At 41.9% G+C, this 21069-nt stretch overlaps 1 protein-coding gene across 2 annotated transcripts in view; it reads left to right on the forward strand.

The window, feature by feature from the left end:
* The window catches only part of UST (uronyl 2-sulfotransferase), a 316876-nt gene extending 297473 nt beyond the window's left edge, over positions 1–19403 (forward strand). For both annotated transcript variants that reach the window (XM_002747070.8, XM_054254508.2), the window contains one exon: positions 16250–19403. In XM_002747070.8, the coding sequence (XP_002747116.4) occupies positions 16250–16533 (284 nt within the window). In that variant the 3' untranslated portion in view covers positions 16534–19403. The remainder of the gene's footprint in view (positions 1–16249) is intronic.
* The last annotated feature ends 1666 nt before the right edge of the window (positions 19404–21069 follow it).

Raw genomic sequence — 21069 nt, forward strand, 5'->3', positions numbered from 1 at the left:
CAACTTGCCCTTCATTTGGTAAATCCCGGCAGCAGGGAAAGCCAAGAAGTCGGAGCTGTTGACCCTGGGGGCGGTTGTGGAGGGAAATGAAGCTGCCCCAGGACTGATTACTCTCAGCGCCTGTGTCTGGAAAAGGAGGAGTTGAGCCTGGACATCTCCTCCAGCCCTAACATGTTCAAGTCTAAGCTTTAAGATCTGAGAGTGAGGTTGGAAGTTTCCCACATCAACAGGAGCTGAGATGCTGATCAGCGACTGAGAACCGAACTCTCTGCAAGTATCAGGCTCTTTGGGTGATTTGCTGCACATTAAGTTTGTCCAGCAAGGTGTTCACCTGGCCCTGCAGAAGGACACAAAAAGTGGACATCTGTGGCCATCAGTGCCACCTCCTTGTGATCCCCCTTTGTTCTCCCTCCTGTGATGCCCCGCCATGAGGAGCATCCATCCCATCCACAGTGAAACAGATCTCCAGACTGACAGGGAGGTTGTCGGAAGGATTGCACTTTGTTTCTCCCTTTATTGTTTACTCTTTCTCCTCAAAGAAAGAGCCTGTGTTTTTCGCTTTTATTTTATTTCTCTTATTTCCTGGAATCAAGCATCGAGCTTAGTAGGTGCTCAGCACTGCATTGATGACTAAGCGAAAAAAATGAAGGCAAGAAAATAACTGATCACCACCACCGCCCCCTACCCCCATAGCAATTCCAGCAGATTCTGAGCATAAAGTAGTGTAGAGTTGGATCCCCCAGGCCATAACCTGGAAGCCCGTCCAATGAGCCGCCCTCACCTCCAGTTCCACGGGGTTAGGACCCACCTCTGTGATGTTCCTGAAAATGCATTCCCCCTCTGGGCTGATTTCCATTCCACAGGGGCCCAGTGCCCTGGTTCCGGGGGGCCTTCAGTGACCTACCCTACACAGGCCAATACTTTCTCTTCCTGATTCCTTTTACTGTGTTACTGCTGCCAAAAATCTAAGTGAAGTGTGTACATTAGAAACCTTTCATTCTCTTTCATCAAAGGAACCTAACAGTTTCTGTATTAAAAAAAAAAAGGCATGAACTTTCACTTGGCTACATAGAGAAAAGATACTCTTGAAAGTCCAAGTGACCTCAAATTCTTTTTAATTATTTACATTTCTTTTACTTGGCTACATAGAGAAAAGATTCCCTTGAAAGTCCAAGTGATCTCAAGTTATTTTTAATCATTTTTATTTCCAGATCTGAATAAAAGGCTGCAAAACACGCTCCAAAAGTTTTCCGTGTACTTTACCAACCCTCAGCACCAAGGCAGCCACGAAGTGCTTTTTGTTCTTTTCTTCCTTAACGGTTATGGCACCAAGAAGGTGCTCTCAACATGCCATCGGTCATGTCTGAGTGACAAATGTAGCACCGGCCCAGCCAGTTCAGCACATATCGCTGTGAGCCACAGTGACACACATTCATTTCACTTGGAGGCAGCCCAGGGAGTCCGGCAGCCCTGCAGTTGTATTTCGTCTCTTTGAACTGTGTGGCCTCCCTATATAATTCAGGAAATGAGTTTACTCTATCTGTGACAAGCATCATGTTCACACGGTTTTGGGAGTGGCCAGCATGGTGCAGGGCTGTATGGAAACGGAGGTGGCAGGCATTTGCCAACCCCGGGGAGTACATGGACGATACTTCCTTCTCCACTCCAAGTGCTCCACTTGACCGTGACTTTAAGCACACCTGTTGCCTGAGAAAGTGTTCTTTATCCCTGTGTGCTGGAAATCTCTGGCTGTAATCTAACCTGTGATGAGTTAGTCAGTTTCTTAGACAGGGTGCTTTTTAAAACAGCCAGGCCTCTCAGTTATCACCACTCAGCTCCCCTGAAGCTATAGAATTGATGCCTGTCTTTTGACCATGATCATTTTTTTTTGTGGTAAACCTTTGCCTCACATTTGTTGTTACTAATGTAGTATTCATTTGGTGCAAATCATCTCTGCTGGGCCAGGTTAAAACAAGTGCAGACTGTTAAGGGGAGACAGCTCTGGTCACTGCGGAGTGTGCATTCACTCAGATCAAGGAAAGGAATGCCAGAGCCAGCCCAGCATCAAAATACACTGCAAGCGTGTGGTGAGCTTTTGTTATTTTGCGTATGGTTAACCATCTCGGAGGTCATAAAGCGAGGCCTCCGTCCTCTGGTGCAGCAGCTGGGTTTATACAGTATTTCCAGATTGTTTATTCTGGCCCAGAGCCAGGGCTACGCCGTTTTTCCATTATGCATGTTTGACAGCTGAAGAGAGGTGGGAAGGGGGACTCCCAGGAACAGGTCTGTGATTTCCTTTTTATTTACATTAAAGGGACTTTTAGGAGTACTGAAGATTATGAACCAATCCAAACATAATGTCAATGCAGCAGAGTTGGAGAAGCTGCTATGTTTGCAAAAATGTTCAGATCTTGGGCAGTAAAACAAAATTAAAGCAAAATCTTGGCCAGTAAAAGAAAATCAAAGCAAAATCCTGGGCAGTAAGCACATCATGCTTGTCACTGCCCAGTCTTGCATGCAGACAGGTCACTGGCAAGTGATATTTATCATCACATCCAGAAGTTAAGTCCCAATGTTTGCCGGGCAGGGCGTTGGGAGGAGCCCCTGAGTTGGCAAACCAGAATCTGTGTACAATCCACTGACATATGCATTCCATGCAGATGGGTGTGCCTGGTGCTGGGCAGAGATGTGTTTCCAAGCTCCCAGTAGAACTATTTCCCTGCAGTCTTTCCCCTGAGACACCAGCTTTCTGTGGATACTCCCAAAAGCCTGGGCTAAGTTCTTCCACCAAGAAGTGTTGAAGACTGACCAAAGAGCCACAGTTCAAACGGCATCCACAGCAAAGGCCTTGGCACATAGGTCAAATGGATGTGATCTAATGAATGTTTTCCTTCTAAATAAAACACTTCCATTTTGCTAATGGAGAAGCATCATTAAAAAGTACCAAATTAGTCCAACCATTGTGGAAGACAGTGTGGCGATTCCTCAAGGCCTTAGAAATAGAAATCCCATTTGACCCAGCAATCCCATTACTGGGTATATACCCAAAGGACTATAAATCATTCTACTATAAGGACACATGCACAAGAATGTTTATTGCAGCACTGTTTACAATAGCAAAGACCTGGAATCAACCCAAATGCCCATTGATGATAGACTGGATTGGGAAAATGTGGCACATATACACCATGGAATATTATGCAGCAATCAGAAATGATGAGTTCGTGTCGTTTGTAGGGACATGGATGAATCTGGAGAACATCATTCTCAGCAAACTGACACAAGAACAGAAAATGAAACACCGCATATTCTCACTCATAGGCGGGTGATGAAAAATGAGAACACATGAACACAGAGAGTGGAGTACTAAACACTGGGGTCTATTGGGGGGAAAAGGGGAGGGCCAGTGGGAGGGGGAGGTGGGGAGGGATAGCCTGGGGAGAAACGCCAAATGTGGGTGAAGGGGTGAAAGCAAAAAGAACACCCTGCCATGTGTGTACCTATGCAACTGTATTGCATGCCCTGCACATGTACCCCAAAACCTAAAGTGCAATTTAAAAAAAGAGAAAAAAAAAAAAAGTACCAAAAGTGATGGCAAATTAAGTAACTGACCAGCATTCATACAGCAAAGTTAAGTCACACAAAGAAATGTCTTTTTACTATCAGTGTTTGAATCTTTAGTTAATGGCTAAAGATCCATGAAATCTTTTGTAAGTAACATACACAGCACAAATTCATTAGCTGCAAGGCAGTGGCTTCTACATAGCTAGTTATGTTTGTGGTGAACCTTCCTTATCATGGTATGTCTTAAGCTCGGCTAAGTATTTGCAAGCGTTCTGTCACCATAACGTAGTGTTCTTCAACAGAGTGGCTAAGAAAAGCAAATACCACTACCTCTCCAGAGCAACCTGTGATCCAGACCTTCTCTATCAGCCTACCGTCCAGAAATTCGATTTCCAGAAATGCAAAGTTTGCTCAGGAAGGGCCCTCAACTAAGGAAGGAATTTAGCTCAAAAGTGAAGTATGCATAGTCAACACCGAAAGTTGCCCTTTGGGTTAATCCAGTCTTGCAGATGGATTTTAAATACAGGTTTCAAATCAACAAACATTTATGGAGGGTCATTAGGTGCCAGGCGTGGAACTGGACACTGGGGAACTAAAAATGAAAAAGACACAGTCCCTCTCCATGTGAAAACATTTTTGCTGGCTGGCAGGTTTCTCACCAGATCCTCCCAGACTTACCAAAGCATTCCCCTCGACTTAGAACACTCAAGCCCTTCTTTTCAGCAGATTCCCTGAATGCCAGAATACACACAGGGCAAGGAGAAGTGGGTGGTTATAGATTTCCACTCAATTTGGAAATTAGCAGCCTGTGGTGTAGCAAAAAGGTGCAGGATTGGGAATCAGAAAGCCTACTTTCCAGTCTCAGGACTGAAATGTCCTGGCCGAACAGCCTTGAGCCGAATCTTGTGACCTCTGGGGCCCTGGGTGTCTGTAAGTAAAATGGGTTGCTGGGAAGATTGAGCAGGTAGTGAGGGGCGATGTGAAAGCACATTAATTCACAGAGCCCTACGAAAATGAGAGGGATGTGCTTCTCCTCAGGAGTTGCATGGGAAGTTGTGCTGTTTCGACCACTATTTGTAAAGCTTTAATAATACAGAAAGCAGCCCCCTCCTGGCCTCACACCAGGTTTTATTCTCTACCAGCATTGGGTGGCCAGCTACAGATTTTTTATGTCACTGGGGTCAGCTGTAAGAAGAAATCTCCACTCAGGACTGTACTCTGCAGGGTCCCTGCCACTCCCTCCCCAGGGACAGTGCAGATCCTAGAAGAGTCTGTCCCTCTGTGTCCCTTACTCTATGGCTGATTGGACATGTCTATAAAGAAAAAAAATCTCTATTGTGTTCTTTAAATAGAAGGGTCAAAAGTTGTGTTTTTTTTTTAACTTTGTTTTCCCTATTCTGAACATTTCATAGCTCAAAACCAGTGCCTATTTTGAGGAAATTTGCAGTAATTATCATGAACATAACTAAAGGGATTATTTGACCCTTAGTTAAATCTTTAAAGGTAAATAAGAAAAAATTTAAATATCAAAAACATCCCGAAGCCACAGCTTCTCTTTGCCAAAATGTATTGATGAATTAAGGTAAAGAGGCAGAAAAATGTGCCTCGCCAGCACAGTCGGTCCCAAAAGGCAACAAAACCACAAAGTTAAACACTGTAATGTACAGACCCCAGTGGGAGCTGGAAAACCCCAGATGGAAGGGTAGACTGCTTCCCGATAAGGACCCAGCATTCGTGGGTCTCTTGGGAATTTCTGGGAAGCTCCTTCAGTTACCGACTTTGTGCCCAGCTGTCTGTGTCTCCACCTCACAGACACAGCCAAGCCTTCCTCGAATCTGACAGCACCCCCATCCTTCTGATGGTTTCCTTTGTTCCCTCAAGAAGCCTGCACAGAGGAGCACTGTGTTTGCCCAGGTGCTGAGCTGTGGAAATACAAAGTTAAATGGCGTATCACTTTCGTCCTGATTACGCTCCATATAAAAAGCCTCATTGGAAGAACAGCTAGATGAAACCTGGTGGAGATGTTAAGAACAAAATCTAGAGAAAATTTTTCAGGAGGTGGATAGTGCCTCAGAAACCTCCTAAAAGTTTTCCATCTCTTGGTTGAAATACACACACAGAACCTGACTCTCAGATGTGCACGCACAGCAAATACAGCAAATCTTTGTGATCATATAGTGAGTATGAAAGATCAAGCTCCATGCAGAGTACTTAAGCCCATTAAGCCTGGTCTCTCTAGTGAGGATTTCTGACCAAGCAGAAGAAATGTTTGACTCGAGCAAACGAATCAGAGTGAGATGTCCTCTCTGCCCCCACGGTGACAAGCCTTGTGAACAGGCATTTTAGGGTGTGAGCTCCATCCACCCGTCAGTAATGTGGAGGGTTAAGAACCTGGGCTTATTAGTCAGACTTCCCCACACCCAACTTCTGGCTTCACCACTTACCAGCTGTGTGAACTTGGGCAAACTTCTAAATTCCAGTGTCACAGCTGTGAATGGTGATAATAAGAGACCCTACAGCATTGGGAGATTTATAAGGATTAAATGTGTGTTCAGATATCTCACAGTACTTGGCACAGAGAAAGTTCTGAAAGTGCCAACTAATGATGATGCCCCATTCACTGCAACAATTCCTGTGCATGGTGCAGAATAGTTGTTCAACAAACCTTTGCAGAAAGAGGGAAGGAAGAGAACATTGGGTACACCGATGAGGTTTATCATCGAAGCCTTAATTTTGATGAGAAGAACTTACTCCCTAGGTTTAGGAAAGCCAGAATTTCAAAATCTTTAAAGCAGAAGTATAAAACTTGAATTTCTATAACAGCCAGGCAGGTAACTTAAAAGAATGAACTGGCATTTAGGGTCAGAGGCAAACTGGAGAGCCTTGGCTGCTTTCACAGGGGCAGTCACACTTGGCTCCAGAAGAATGCAGCCGCCCTTTGAGAGAAGCCAGAAATCCAGATTTCCATGTGAAATAGACCAAGCCTTACAACAACGGAGTCAATTTCTAAAACAAAATACCCCACCGGCCAAACAACACACTGCCTGCCAGTCTGATCTTGGGCTGCCTTCTTGCCAGTCTGCCTTAATGGAAGGAGCTCTGTTTTTGTCTCTTTCTTTCAAAATGTTTATCAGTGGGCACAAGAGACACGAGCCCCCTGAAGTTACTCTCAGTTCCTGCTAGGATCAGAAAGTGCTCATGGAGTGAGGTCTTTACTTCTTAATGGTTAATCCTATAGTATATGCCCACCTAACACGAGCTTCTTCCCTTCCCAAGGGATGCTACTAATAAGTAGAGATTTTTTTTTTTTTTTTTTTTTTTGAGACGAAGTTTCGCTCTTGTTACCCAGGCTGGAATGCAATGGCGCGATCTCGGCTCACCGCAACCTCCGCCTCCTGGGTTCAAGCAATTCTCCTGCCTCAGCCTCCCGAGTAGCTGGGATTACAGGCACGCGCCACCATGCCCAGCTAATTTTTTGTATCTTTAGTAGAGACGGGTTTCACCATGTTGACCAGGATGGTCTCGATATCTTGACCTCGTGATCCACCCGCCTCGGCCTCCCAAAGTGCTGGGATTACAGGCTTGAGCCACCGCGCCCGGCCAAGTAGAGATTTTTAAAGCATAATTGTTTTGTGGCTGAAATAACAGTCCGAAAAAAAAAATCCTAACAACTTCCTCTAGAACTGCTATTATGGCAATCTGGAGAGAGGCTGATTCCATAGTTCATGTAGCTTTGTTTTGTTTGGATGGAAAGTCTGGCACTTTACAAAAAATGTGGAACACTTAGCAATGGAATGACTTTTCCATAGCACCAGTTATCGTACAGCAAGATACACATCCATATGTCTTTGAAGTGAGATTTTTTAGAATTCTCTGCTTATTATACAAGATAAACCACCTCTGGTCTTTCCATATGAAGGTGATAGTTTTCTACAGGCTCACGAAAGCTGCCCTGTTATGGCATAGAACTTACAGTTAGGAAAACCGCAACACAGATGGGGACCCAGACTCAAATTCCAGTGTCTTCACTTACCAACCAGCTGTGTGACCTTGGGTAGGTTTCTGTTTCTCCATCTGCAAAAGAGGGGTCATGATATTCACCTCACAGGGTTATTGAGAATATCAAATAAAACTACGTATATAATGACCCAAACTCATAATGAGAGTTCCCCATCAATATTGGTTGAATCTGAGTTTCTGTTTCTCCTGGCATAAAATAGCACTCCTGTTTCTGACCCTGACATAACCCTCTGGCAATGTCATTAACCTTATTAATTAAGGTTATTAAATTTGGCAGCTCTGTGGAAAACAAAAGGTCAAAAGAGCTGTCATTATTTATATAAACTGTTCATTGTGTTGTCCACAGTGCTAAGAGGACTAAACGGTAGAGGGTTGGATGTTGCCACCCAGGGAGTAACCAGGGAGAAGGGAAGAGGTTGGAACAAAGCCTCAGGAGGACTGGTCTTTACAAGGCAGGCTGGGACAGAGGAGGGCATAGAAAGGATGGAAAGGGAGTGATCAGAGAGAGGCAAGGGTGCCAGGAAAACACTGCAGCAGATGCCAAGGGAGAAGAGGGCTTCAAGATGGAGCACGTGGCCCACAGTGTGATGGGGTCATACTGAGAGGTTCCCTCTGAGCTATCAACAAAGAAGTGAGAGTCACTGAATGGAGTACACATAACAAAAAGCAGGCTTTGGGGAGTTCCGTCAAGTACATAAGCTGAAAATGTTGTAACAAATGTAGACAGCTCTTCAGGAAGTTGGGCTGTGACAGAGAGGAGAGAGAAATGAAAGAGGGAGGGTGTATGAGACAAGGGTTTCTTCAGGAAGGGAAGTGAATTTTGATAGGAAGGAGCCAGTTGAGAGGGAGAGGTTGACAGCTAAGAAGAGGCAGTGGATGAGAAAGAGAAGGAAGCTCCAAGGAGGCAGGGTGGGTAGAAAAATGAAGCAAGAATTGGATATTAATGCAAAACTAGGGCTTAGGGAAACATTAGATCTCATAAGAATCTGCCAAACCAGCTGATACTGACGCTCATGTTTAGACGGAGGATTTAGGGAGGGATTAAGAGTAAAGAAGACTGAGGTAACTGAAATGGATGTGGCCATCTGTTGTTACTGGAGGGGTAACGGGAATAGCTTCTCCTCCACCCTCTGAAGCGTTCTTGAAAATGAACTTACAATAGGGCAGATTAATAGGAAAAAAAGGAATAAAATTTGTTAATATGCATAAAACTGAGCATGGTAGCTGTAAGGTCTATTAGTGAGTCAAAATGAGGAAACTGAGGCCAGTGTAAGAAAATGAAAAGCCGATTTATTCAGCTCCCGGGCGAAGTTTTATGGTCCAGGAAAGAGCCAGAGAAGTCTCCCTTGACTTCTCAGGGCGTGGGGTTTTATGGGGAGTGGAGGCGATTGATTGGTCATTGGGGAAACAAAGCATAGGCAATTTCATTGGTTATAGGGAGACAGGGCGTGGATGTGGTGAGCTGCCATTTGTAGGTAGGTGGGACTACTGGTAGGTGGGCTGGCTGGGGATGTGATTGGTTATTGGGAAAACAAAGCATAGGCGATTTCATTGGTTATAGGGAGACAGGGCATGGATGTGGTGAGCTGCCATTTGTAGGTAGGTGGGACTACTGGTAGGTGGGCTGGCTGGGGACATGATTGGTTATTGGGGAAACAAAGCATAGCAAGTTTTGGAGAGGTGTTTTTTGGTCTGGGGCTGGGGGTTTTTGGCCTCCGGCTGGGGGTTGATCTACATTCAGTTTGGTGCTGAATGTAGATCTGGATGCAGTAGCAGAGGTAAGTGTGGAGAATTCATGTGGAGAAGCCAGATGCTAAGTAATGTGCTCAGAATAATAAGGCAGTTACCAGGCGTGAGCAGGGATGGCCATGTCTGTTTAAATCCCGGCGAGGCAACCGGCCTTACAGTAGCTCACTCCCATAGTCCCAACTATTCAGAAGGTTGATGGGAGGATGGCTTGAGCCCCGGAGTTTGAGGCTGCAGCAAGCTATAGTATATCACTGCACTCTAGCCTGGGCAAAAGAGCAAGACCCTACCTCTTAAAAATAAAATGGTGCATGGGAGAAAATCATAGGAGAGTGGTTACGCCATAACCCAGGGAAGTCAAGCTATTTCTATACCTTTCATGATAGGGAAAGGGAGGGGAAATGGGGGTTAAATGTGGCAATTTTGAAGAATAGTAAACAATTTTTAAAGGGAATGAATGGGCCCAATGCTCAGACAATGGAAGGTTAATAATTCTCTTTGGCAATTGAATGGGACCTGAGGACAGGCAACAGTTTGGGACAATGTTTGTCTGGGGTCTGGGTGTGGTGTTTAATCTTCAACCCCTTCCTCTGTGACATGAGTTTTGATCTTCTCTGGTTAATGAAATTTTAGGGGAGGAGACTGAAGGCAATTTTGTTTCTCTTTGGCAGGTACACGTTCTAAGTAGATAAGGAAACTTCAGAGAACAGCTTCATCCAGCATGTACTGGTCTCCAATAGCCTTTAATTTGAAATATCAGCATACCAGGGTGCCTTATTTGGGGGTCACCCTCCCTGGATCCCTAACTATTCAAGGAATGTTTTAAAGCTCTTGCCTTGTAGCAGAACATGAAAACGTCTCCCTTTCCTCTTGCCTGAAAAGGCTGTCCTCTCTGTAGAGTGTTCTAGCAAACATAGCGCTCAGCCTCCTCATGCTCTGACATCAAACAGCCCTATCAAACAGCCAGAGCACTTTCGTCGGGCTAGGAAGGGGACGTATAATTAAAATGTAGTTAGAAAGGCCACTGGGATCTTATCAAATATAGATGTTATGAAAGACCTCTCATTACTTTATAAAAGTTGGATAAAATATGTCAAGATGGGGGCTCTGAATGGAATCATCAGAGCCAGTCCTTTCTAGTCATAGAGTTGATGGAGTGCTCTGGGATTTTACAGGCTGGTCATCACCAGAAGTCTGTCTTTTTCCAAACATGGCATATCCTAGGTCCATTTCTGCCTGGGATTGCATGTTTCCTACTAGAAACATAAAATTATAAGTTTAAGCTAAATAAAGCACCAGGGCCCAGTTTTACCTCTGAGGTGGAACTCTCCAAACAGTGTTTGTTGGGGTGGTTTTCATCACTGACTCTGTGGGTACTGGACTTTCTGATTGGACCCAGAGATGATCAAGCCCAATTTTTTTTTATCAGCCCCTTTTCTTCTTCCAGAGTATAAAGCCATTAGCCATTCCCTCCAAAACACCTACCAGTTTCCTGTGAGATCTGTTGTTAAGTTTGGGTGCCTCAGTCAACATGAGGTGTAGTACATGGGGCTCTAGGCATGGACAATGGCCATTATGCACTACCACATGGTAGAGAAAAGTGTCAGAAGCAGTTACAGCCTGCTCACCTGTCCACACGGAGAAACAACACAGCAGGAGCACAGCAGCTGATTGTCACGAGGAGCCTCCTGCCTCTGCCACTTCCTGGCTGCGTGACCTTGAATGAGTTATAGTCTTGGCCTCAGTTTCCTCATGTGTAAAATGGCTCTTCCATCAAGGGGTTATTGTGAGGATTAAGTGAGATTGTGTGTTCATGTGCTTAGCTCAGTGCTTGCTACACATTAGTCCCCATTAACTTTAGCTGTTACTATAAAAATACACCACAAAGCATCAGGCTCAGCCAGGACTGTCACCATCTCGTGCCATGTCAGTTAACTAATCATGCAAATACGTCCTGGTTCTTTTCACTTGTATTTGAAGGACATAATATCACATTTTATTGATATATAATATTTTATGTATTTATGGAATATGTATGATATTTTATTCCATGCATAGAACATGTAATGATCAAATCAGTGTGTTTAGGATATTCATCACCTTGAGTATTTATCATTTCTTTGTATTAGGAGCATTTCAAGCTTTTTCTGGCTACTTTAAAATATACAATACATTGTTGCTAACTATAGTCACCCTACTCTGCTATGGAGCATGAGAACTTAGACCTTCTATCTAACTGTACATTTGTACCCATTAACCAACCTCTCTTCAACCCTCTCTCCCACCCACACACCCTTCTGAGCCTCTGATATCTATTTTCTTACTCCTTCCATGTGGTCAACTTCTTTAGCTCCCATAGATGAGTGAAAATACATGATCTTTGTCTTTTTGTGCCTGGGTTATTTCATTTAACATAATGACCACCAGTTCCATCCATGTTGCTGCCAATGATATGATTTCTTTCTTTTTTATGGCTGAATAGAATTCCATTGTGTATAATACCACATTTTCTTCATTCAGTCAGTCATTGATGGACACAGGTCCATGTCTTTACCATTGTGAGTAGTGGGCAGTAAACAGGTGAGAGTGAGGTGCAGGTATCCCTTTGATACATTGATTTCATTTTCTTTGGATAGATACTTAGTAGAAGGGTTGTTGGGTCATGATAGTTCTATGTTTAGTTTTTGAGAAATCTCCATACTGTTTTCCACAGTGGCTGTTCTAATTGGCATTCCCACCAACAGTGTGTAAGAGTTCCCTTTTCTCCACATTGTCACTAGCATATTTTATTTATTGTCTTTTTAATAATACCCATTCTAACTGGAGTAAGATGATATCTCATTGTGGTTTTGATTTGCATTTCCTTGATGATTAGTGATGTTGAGTTTTTTCATATACCTCTTGGCCATTTATATGTCTTATTTTAAGAAACCTCTATTCAGAAGGATATAATGTCACTTTTGACAGAGTTATTTATCTGCTCTGCCCATCCACCAACTCCCCCACTCCAGTTATAGAGGAAGGCTGAATGCCTTCTCTTCCCTTAATGGGAAGAGGATTTTATTGTCATGAACTAGGAGTAGCCTTACAGCAGTTGACGCAGTCACCTCATCATAATCAAAGAGAGAAATGTATACTCATCATGCTGTAACTTTTAAAGAATCTTCCTGAAGTTTTTCTGGCCTAAAATTAATAACCATTTATAGCAAGTCAACTAAATCAATTATATAGACCAACATTTTGCAAGCAATTGAAGATTAGTCTAGAAAGTTACCTTGCTCTAGGTTAAACATTTGACAGATATTTCTTAGATTATTTTGTAGTCAGGGAATTTATTTGATTATCCTTGCTGTCCATTGTTTTTATGAAATTACTCTTTCAACCTTAAGACAAAGAGCTTTGAGGCTGTGAAATAGAACAGAATCCCAAATTACTTCTTTACAAGGATCTAGGCTCCTCTTTGCCTATCCCCTTGGGTCCTTTGCCAGGTTGGGCCAAACAATTTAACTAATGAATTTATTTTTAATCACAGGTGTCTTACTTTTTTTTTTTTGTATGAGATAACAAAACCCTACACAATGTATAGTTCTCTAAGAGGAAGGGATGGAAGGAGCCTTTCAATGAGAGAATTATTTTTCCTCTGCCTCTCAATGTTTGGCTTAAAACTCTTTGTTTCTTGTCTTTCATCTGATTTTTTTAAACTCTGTTTTAAAAAACACAAAGGAACATTTAAGACCTGTGAACAGTGACCCACCCCAGATTAGCTAGAGTTCATATCTGCAGAGAAGACAGATATTATAAAATGTTCTATTAGGAACCAATTTCAGAAGAGTCTATACCAAGTTCTCTAACAGAAATTCTAGAACTGATATATCCAATGTGTGCTATGTTTTTAATTTTTAATGAAGACCATTTTATCTATTTACAAGGAGCTAGGCTCCCCTGTGCAAAGGACTCAACCTGGCAAAGAACTTTCAAAAGAGTCAATTTGAAAGGTAATACCCTTATTCAATAAGGCTGTTGGCTACACAGATAATTTATTTTTTATTTTAATTAATACCTAATGGAGTACATAAGATGTTTTGATACAGGCATGCAATGCATAATAATCTCATCATGGAAAATGGGGTATCCATCCCCTCAAGCATTTATCTTTTGTGTTACAAACAATCCAGTTATGCTCTTCTAGTTTAGTTTAGTTTTGTTTTGTTTTTGAGACAGAGTCTCACTCTGTTGCCAGGCTACAGTGCAGTGGCACAATCTCAGCTCATTGCAACCTCTGCTTCGTGGGTTCAAGCGATTCTCCTGCCTCAGCCTCCCAAGTAGCTGCGACTACAGGCACGTGCCACCATGCCCAGTTAATTTTTGTATTTTTAGTAGGGATGGGGTTTCACCATGTTGGCCAGGATGGTCTCGATCTCTTGCCCTTGTGATCTGCTGGCCCTGGCCTTCCAAATTGCTGGGATTACAGGCATGAGCCATGTGCCTGGCTCTTTGAGTTATTTTAAAATGTTTAATTAAATTATTATTGACTATAGTCACCCTGTCATGCTAGCAAATAACAGGTCTTATTCATTATATTTTTTGTACCCATAAAACATCCCCACCTGTCCTCTATTCCCTCACTACCCTTCTTAGTCTCTATGCAGAGAATTTTTCAAATTCCTTCTTTAGAATTGCTACTGGAGGCTTCAGAAGTTATCTCAAATATCCTAAAAAATAGAAAGTCTGTGTCCTTTCAGATGAGTCTGATTTTGGAAATAGCCATTTGGAGTTATATTTGGTAAATTATATACCTATTCAAATTTGGTGACAAAAATTTTAGTCAAAAACAAGATTATAAAATAAAATATAAGGGCACATCTTTATGACCTTGGATTTGGCAATGGCTTCTTTCATATGACACCAGTAGACAGGCAATAAGAGAAAAGTAGATAAAAATGGTCTCTATTAAATTGTAAAACTTTTATGCATCAACCTTGGATTTGGCAATGGTTATTTTAACATGACACCAGAAGTCCGGCAATATGAGAAAAATGCATAAAATGGTCTTCGTTAAAATTAAAAACTTTCATACATCACAGAGTGACAAGACAGCCCATGGAATGGAAGAAAATACTTGTAAATTACATACCTGATATATATGCAGATTAGCTGGAATATATAAATAACTCCTTCAACTCAACAACAAAAGAAAACAAACAAACAAAAAAACCCACTTCAGAAATGGGCAAAGGACTTGAATAGACATTTCTCTAAAGAGGATATACAAACAGATAGCACTTGTTGGACATGTGCTTGCCGAACAAACACATGAAAAGGTGATTAGAAATTAGGGAAACAATTAGCATCAGCAACACTATCAGTAGTTATTAGGGAAATGCAAATCCAAACCACAGTGAGATACCACTCCACACACACCGGGATGGCTACAATTTTAAAAAGGGAGGAAAATAACAATTGTAGGAGAGAATTCCAAGAAATTGGAACCTTCACACATTGCTGGTAGGAATGTAAAATGGTACAAACACTGTGGAAAAGAGTTTGGCAGTTCTTCAAAACACTAAACTTAGAATTACTGCATCACCCAGCAATTCTACTCCTAGGTATCTACCCAAAATAATTGGAAACAGGGACTCAGATACTGGAATGCAAATGTCCATTATAATAAGCAAAGGATGGAAACAACCCAAGTGTCTCTCCATGGATGGAAGGATAAACAAATTGCAGTCTAGCTATACAATGAATGTTATTCAGCCTTAAAAGGAATGAGGTTCTGATACACTCTACGACATGGGTGAACCTTGAAAACATTACGCTTAGTGAAATAAGCTACACCAAAAAAAGGACAAAGATTGTATGATTCTACCTATATGTAGTACTAAGAATAGGCAAATTCATAAAGATAGAATGTCCATTAGAGGTTACCTAGGGTGGAGTAAGGAGAGGAGGGGAATTGAGAGTTATTGTTCAATGAATATTGAGTTTTTGTATAGACTCATGAAAGGATTTTCAAAGTAGTGGTAATGGTTGCACTACATGGTAAATATAATTAATGCCACTGAAGTGTACACTTTAAAATAGTTAAAATTGTACACTATATATATAACATTTTCATGCTATTCAGCATTGACTATAAAAGATCATATTTTGTTATTAAGTATTAATATAAAATTAAGCATTTTTAGTTATATATTTTTACCACAAGAAAAAAATTAAATTTTACAAGTTAAAATTATATTGAGACTGGGTGCAGTGACTCATTCCTATAATCTCAGCACTTTGGGATGCCAAGGCAGAAGGATCTCTTGACGCCAGGAGTTCAAGACCAGTCTGGGCAACATAGTGAGACCCTGTCTCTACAAAAGCATAAATAAATTTTAAAAATTTTTAAATTATACTTAAGAAACCTGGCAGCCTTTCCTTTACTTTCTGGACAAATGCATTCTTTGAAATAATGAAATGGAAATGGGTTTTGTATCAAATTAAACTTTATGTCAATATTTTTAAACTTACAAAACAAGATTATTAGGAAGTGGTTAGACAGCGCTTCCATGCCTCCTTCTGAGGGTAAAGCCCTTTCCTGGTGTAACAGGAAATCAAAGAGGGAAAACAGATAGATTCTGCTATTCAAAAGAATGTAGAACTCACAGTTAATAATTGAATTTGGTCCGATCACGTGGCTCACATCCAATGAAAGGAAATTAGGTAGCTTGTGCTTTGTCAACTAATGTTGACATTAACACCTAGACTTGGGTAAATATTTCCAAATATTGTCAGTAACCTTTGTCTTCTGATACTTGGATATGCAATTGCTTCCTTACCAGAGTTGTACAGGTCATGTGGGTCCTTGCCAGGATTCCACCTAAGCTAAAGCATTGCAAACGATGTCTCATGTGCGACCCTGGTTCTCTTCCAGAGCACAGGAAGCTTGGAAACATGACTGTGACGGTGAAGAAGACTGTCCCCTCTCCCGAGGCCGTGCAGATCCTCTACCAGCGGATGAGGTATGAGTACGAGTTCTACCACTATGTCAAAGAGCAGTTCCACCTGCTGAAGCGCAAGTTTGGACTTAAGTCTCGCGTCAGCAAGCCCCCACTAAGGCCACACTTCTTTATCCCAACTCCACTGGAAACCGACGAGCCAATCGATGATGAAGAACAGGATGATGAAAAGTGGCTGGAAGATATTTATAAGAGGTGATGGCAGCACTGTGTTGCTTCCATGGCTTTTATCTCCCTTTTCCAGAAAGTTCTTTGTTTGGGGAAGTAAAATCCTTAAGGGACTACATTAATGCTCGGGTGCATTAAAAAGAACAAAACATTCCCACATGTTGGGGTCATTGGGAGATACCCGGTTTTGCGGGTTTTATTTGTTTAATTTTATTTTGTGTTTTCTCCTGGCTCATTGGGTCTTTCCCAGTTACACTAGATGGCTCCATCCCAAGGAATCTCGTCATCAGCTTTCCCCCCACTCCATATGATGGGAAAGGGGGGAGAAATATAGCCCATAGCCTAATAACTTATCATCTGTAAAATGACTTATAAAAATGTTACCTCAATGGTAGGAGACATCCAGACTTGCATATTTCAGTAGAAATACAAAATCACTTCAGAGACCAGGGAATCTACTCTGGAAGGATCTAAGAGAAGGTAAGACAGATTAGGACATCAAAAGGGAGGATGGAGCCAGTGTCGTGGCTCAAGCCTGTAATCCCAGCACTTTAGGAGGCCGGGGTGGGAGGATCACTTGAGCCCAGGAGTTTGAGGTTACAGTGAGCTGTGATCACAGCACTGCACTCCAGTTTGGGTGACAGAGTGAGACTCTGTCTCAATTAATTTTTTTTTTTTTTTTTAAGGAGGAGGATGTCCCTGAGTAAGTGGTTTCTACCTGCATAGGTAGAGTTCTGCCTCTGGTCCTTCTCAGGGGACACTTTCACCAAGAGCAGTGTAATTACCTCTGGAAGAGCAGTCAGCTTGTACCACATCCCCAACCAGTCCACAGCCTGGAGGACCTTTCGAGGTCAAAGAGCATGGCCAGCTCCATTGAGACATTCCATTTCCAAGCACCATGCTGACAGATATCAAAGCACCCTAGCAGGGAAAATAATTGGTTTGCTGTGTAAGGAAGAATGTAGACAGACAGATAAATCTGAAGGTCATGTGGCATCAGGGAAAGGGCATGGTTGTGTCCTTTGCACCCAGTATGAAACATCTTCTCCCAGCACTGCTTTAAATGGAAGTTCCAGCAACCAGTTTAGCTCAGGCATTTGACTCTTCCAGCAGAAGTTCTGAGCCTGACCACAGATGGTATATAATCTGTCAGACACACCTCTGGCCAAGCTGGGTCCTATAGGACCTGGTACTATGTACTATTGTAACTTCTAGTCCCCTAAGAGGTACCCATTTTCAGTCAAAAGGGGTCCTGAGTTCTGTGCATGTGGCAGAACTACTCAAGAATTACCTGAATTCTGTGCACGCAGAGTCCCATTTCTTATGGGACCTGTGTGCTCCTGAGAACTCTTACTTGAGTCATCAAAAGGAGAAGTAGCAAGAGCTTCTAGGGCAGAGACTGCTTGGCCAGCTTTGTAAGTAGGTGGCTGCCTCCAATGGGATGCGAGTGGATGTCAGGCAGTCTCATTGTCCTAAGGCATGTCTTCTTTCCACCTCCCACCGCCCCTCCCCTGCTACCTGACGATGCCTTGGTCATTAGAAATCTGTTCCTTTGGGTTCTGAAATGTTTTCACCTTAAAGAAGTCCTGAAAACGCACATTCTCCTGGGGAGACGACAGACAGCTAGCTGAGAAGCCGAGATTCAGTGGTGGGCGCAGGAAGGATACTTGCAACAAATTGTGTCTATTTTGTATTTGTCCCCTAGCGCCAGCCCTAGCAAACGTGTGAGTTGGGAGTAGTTAATAGTAAATAAGACTCTGACTTTACACAAGCTACACATTTTCTACTTTTCAGAAACCACCAAGTCTCTCTAGAATTTTTTCTTCTTTCACTAAAGTTGGATGGTAGCCAAGATATAAAGCAAGTCATTGGGAACCTGCCGAGTGAGCTCTAAAGCTACTTTATCATGAGATGTGTGGTAAGAAGGCTCCAGCCCACAGGAGTCTAGGGAAGGCAGGGACCACAGAGACACAGAGTTGAGCACTTGGCCGCTCATGGGCCTTCTTTCTGCCTCAGAGGATGGGGGCAGAAAAGCGATTAAGGGAAATGTTCTTAGAGAAGGAAATATCCTTTGTTCTGTTAAGAGACACCAAGGCCCTACCATTAGGCATACTTTCAAAAACAACCTGGAGAACAGCTATCATATGCAAAACCAGGACAGGAACTGCTGCCTGGTACGCTGTGAGTCATTTCTGTGAAATTCCATATAAAGAATGATGATTAGTTTACACACTGTGCAATCTCACAATCTGAAAATAAAGTTGAATAGGCTGTGTTTTCTCTGCTCTTGTCAGAACATCGGGACAATTGGTCATTCAGAACAATTCATCCTCTTACTGCAGGTTTACCTGGGTACTTTTACCTGTGTGTTTTTCAGCAGCGATCATTATAACTTCACAACAAAAGACACTGATGGATTGACTTGCGGGGCCTTAATGGGATTTTGTCCCAACCGACACCCTCTAGGTCCTAAAAGTCAAGGCTCTTCATCAGCTTATTTGGCAAACATGGCAGCATCTTTTTGGCCCTGGGCCCAACAGTTTGTACTTCATGAAACATATTGTACATTTTACATAGTTTAATTTAAAAAAAAGTACCTTTTAAGCTAGTTGATCTTTGACTGTCTTATTTATTATAACCTTTCAGCACATTCCAAGGTTTAGTTACTCAGGAAGGAGTTAATTAAAATGATTTTATTTTGGTCTGATGGATGTTTTTTAAAAGGAAAATTATTATTATGAACCTTCAGCCTACTTTCTCGAGTGCCGTAAAAGTGCTTGTAAATCTTTTTTTTTTTTTTTAAGAAGAAAGAAAAAATGGTGTTTGGCATTGATGGAAATTCAAAAATATATATGGAACTGAAACATTAACTTAGCTAAAATAAAAGCAATATGTGTTTGAGATGAAGCGTTCCTTAACTTATTCATCACCTATATAAATAAATAAATGTAAATAAGTTGACATTTTTTCCATTCTGTTGATAGCCGGAAATAAAAGTGCCTGCAGTTCCTCCCTTCAGCCTTCTTAATTGGCCAAGCTTTTTTTCCTCAAGATGGGATTTTGAAAAAATGTATTTTAAAAAATAAATTTTCATTCTTGTAATTATGTCACAGCAAAAAGGGGGCTAAAATACGAACTAGTCATTTATTTATGTTGTGTATTTTAAAAACTAAACAACTGATTTTACTGGTATTTCCACAGTTGGTTTGGTGTCAGGGTGCTACATCTGAATTATCATTGTCTGTCATTCAGCATCTAAGGGGCATGTTCACGGTAAGTAGAAAAAGTAGGATGTGCCTCAGCTCTCAGTGTCTAAGATGATCTGTTTCTCAGACTTGTAGAGCCTCATAACCTGGGCCACTCTAACCTCTCAAGTGAGCAGTCTTGATCTCAAAACACCCTTCTCGGGAAATTTCACTGCTGCAGTCAAATGGAACTTACAAAGAGAAAGAAATTCTATGCTTCTTACATATCTGATGCTACATTCCAATTATATGTGACTGTTTTGTAAAAGAAACAGAATGTTGATACTGAAGGAAGGAAAAATCCACTTTGGTCACAGCATGTTTTATTTCAAGTAAGAATATGAGAATCTTCAACAGTGATAAGTGGTAACCTTCCTTCGTCATCTTATTTGCCCTTCTATAACTCAAATCAAATGATGTTTCACTCTGAATGAACTTTAGAGCCAAAAGTACTAAACAGAAACTGGACCATGCCGCATCTGCGGTTGCTTATGTGGTCTGAAGTTCTTTATACATGTGCCATCATCTGCGAGTTTATCTAATGAGCTATTTGGCCTTAAATGAATTTTATAGACAATGACAGTATTTCTTAAAAGGCAGGATGACAATCCATAGCTGTTTTAAAAAAATAGCCCTGTGAGTCAAAATTGTGAAATCCCCTTCAAGTAAAGATAAAAAGGAATTATTTTGCTAAAATGGCTTATTTCACATCTAATGATAAAGAAACTTGTAAAAAAATAAACAAACATCATGTTTTAAATATCTTGCGACAGAAAAACCTATTTTAAGCTAAAACCAAAAATCTGAATCTGTTAAGAAAAACGCACAGAACTTCTTTCACAGCCTAGCACATTCACTGTGGTATCATGTGGCATTAGTCTGCTAGGCCTGCCGTAAAAAGTACTACAGACTGGTTGTCTTAAACAACAGATATTTATTGTCCCACAGTTCTGGAGGCTGGAAGTCCAAGATCGAAGTGCTGGCAGGGTAGGTTCCTCCTGAGGCCATTCTATTGGGTTTGCAGAGGTTACCTTCTACCTGCGACCTCCCATGGTCTCCCCCCATTCCTGTCTGTGTCTTGATCTCTTCTAAGGACAGCAATCATATTGGATTAGGCCTCATTAAATGACCTCATTTTAATTTAATGACCTCATTTGAGACCCTGATATGGTTATGCTGTGTCCCCACCCAAATCTCATCTTGAGTTATAGTTCCCATAATCCCCACGTGTTGTGAAAGGGACCCAGTGGGAGGTAGTTACCCCCATGCTGTTCTTGTGATAGTGAGTTCTCACGAGATCCAATGGTTTTATGAGGGCTTTT

The sequence above is a fragment of the Callithrix jacchus genome, chromosome 4, assembly GCF_049354715.1.
Source record: "Callithrix jacchus isolate 240 chromosome 4, calJac240_pri, whole genome shotgun sequence".
In the NCBI taxonomy this organism is placed as follows: Eukaryota; Metazoa; Chordata; class Mammalia; order Primates; family Cebidae; genus Callithrix; species Callithrix jacchus.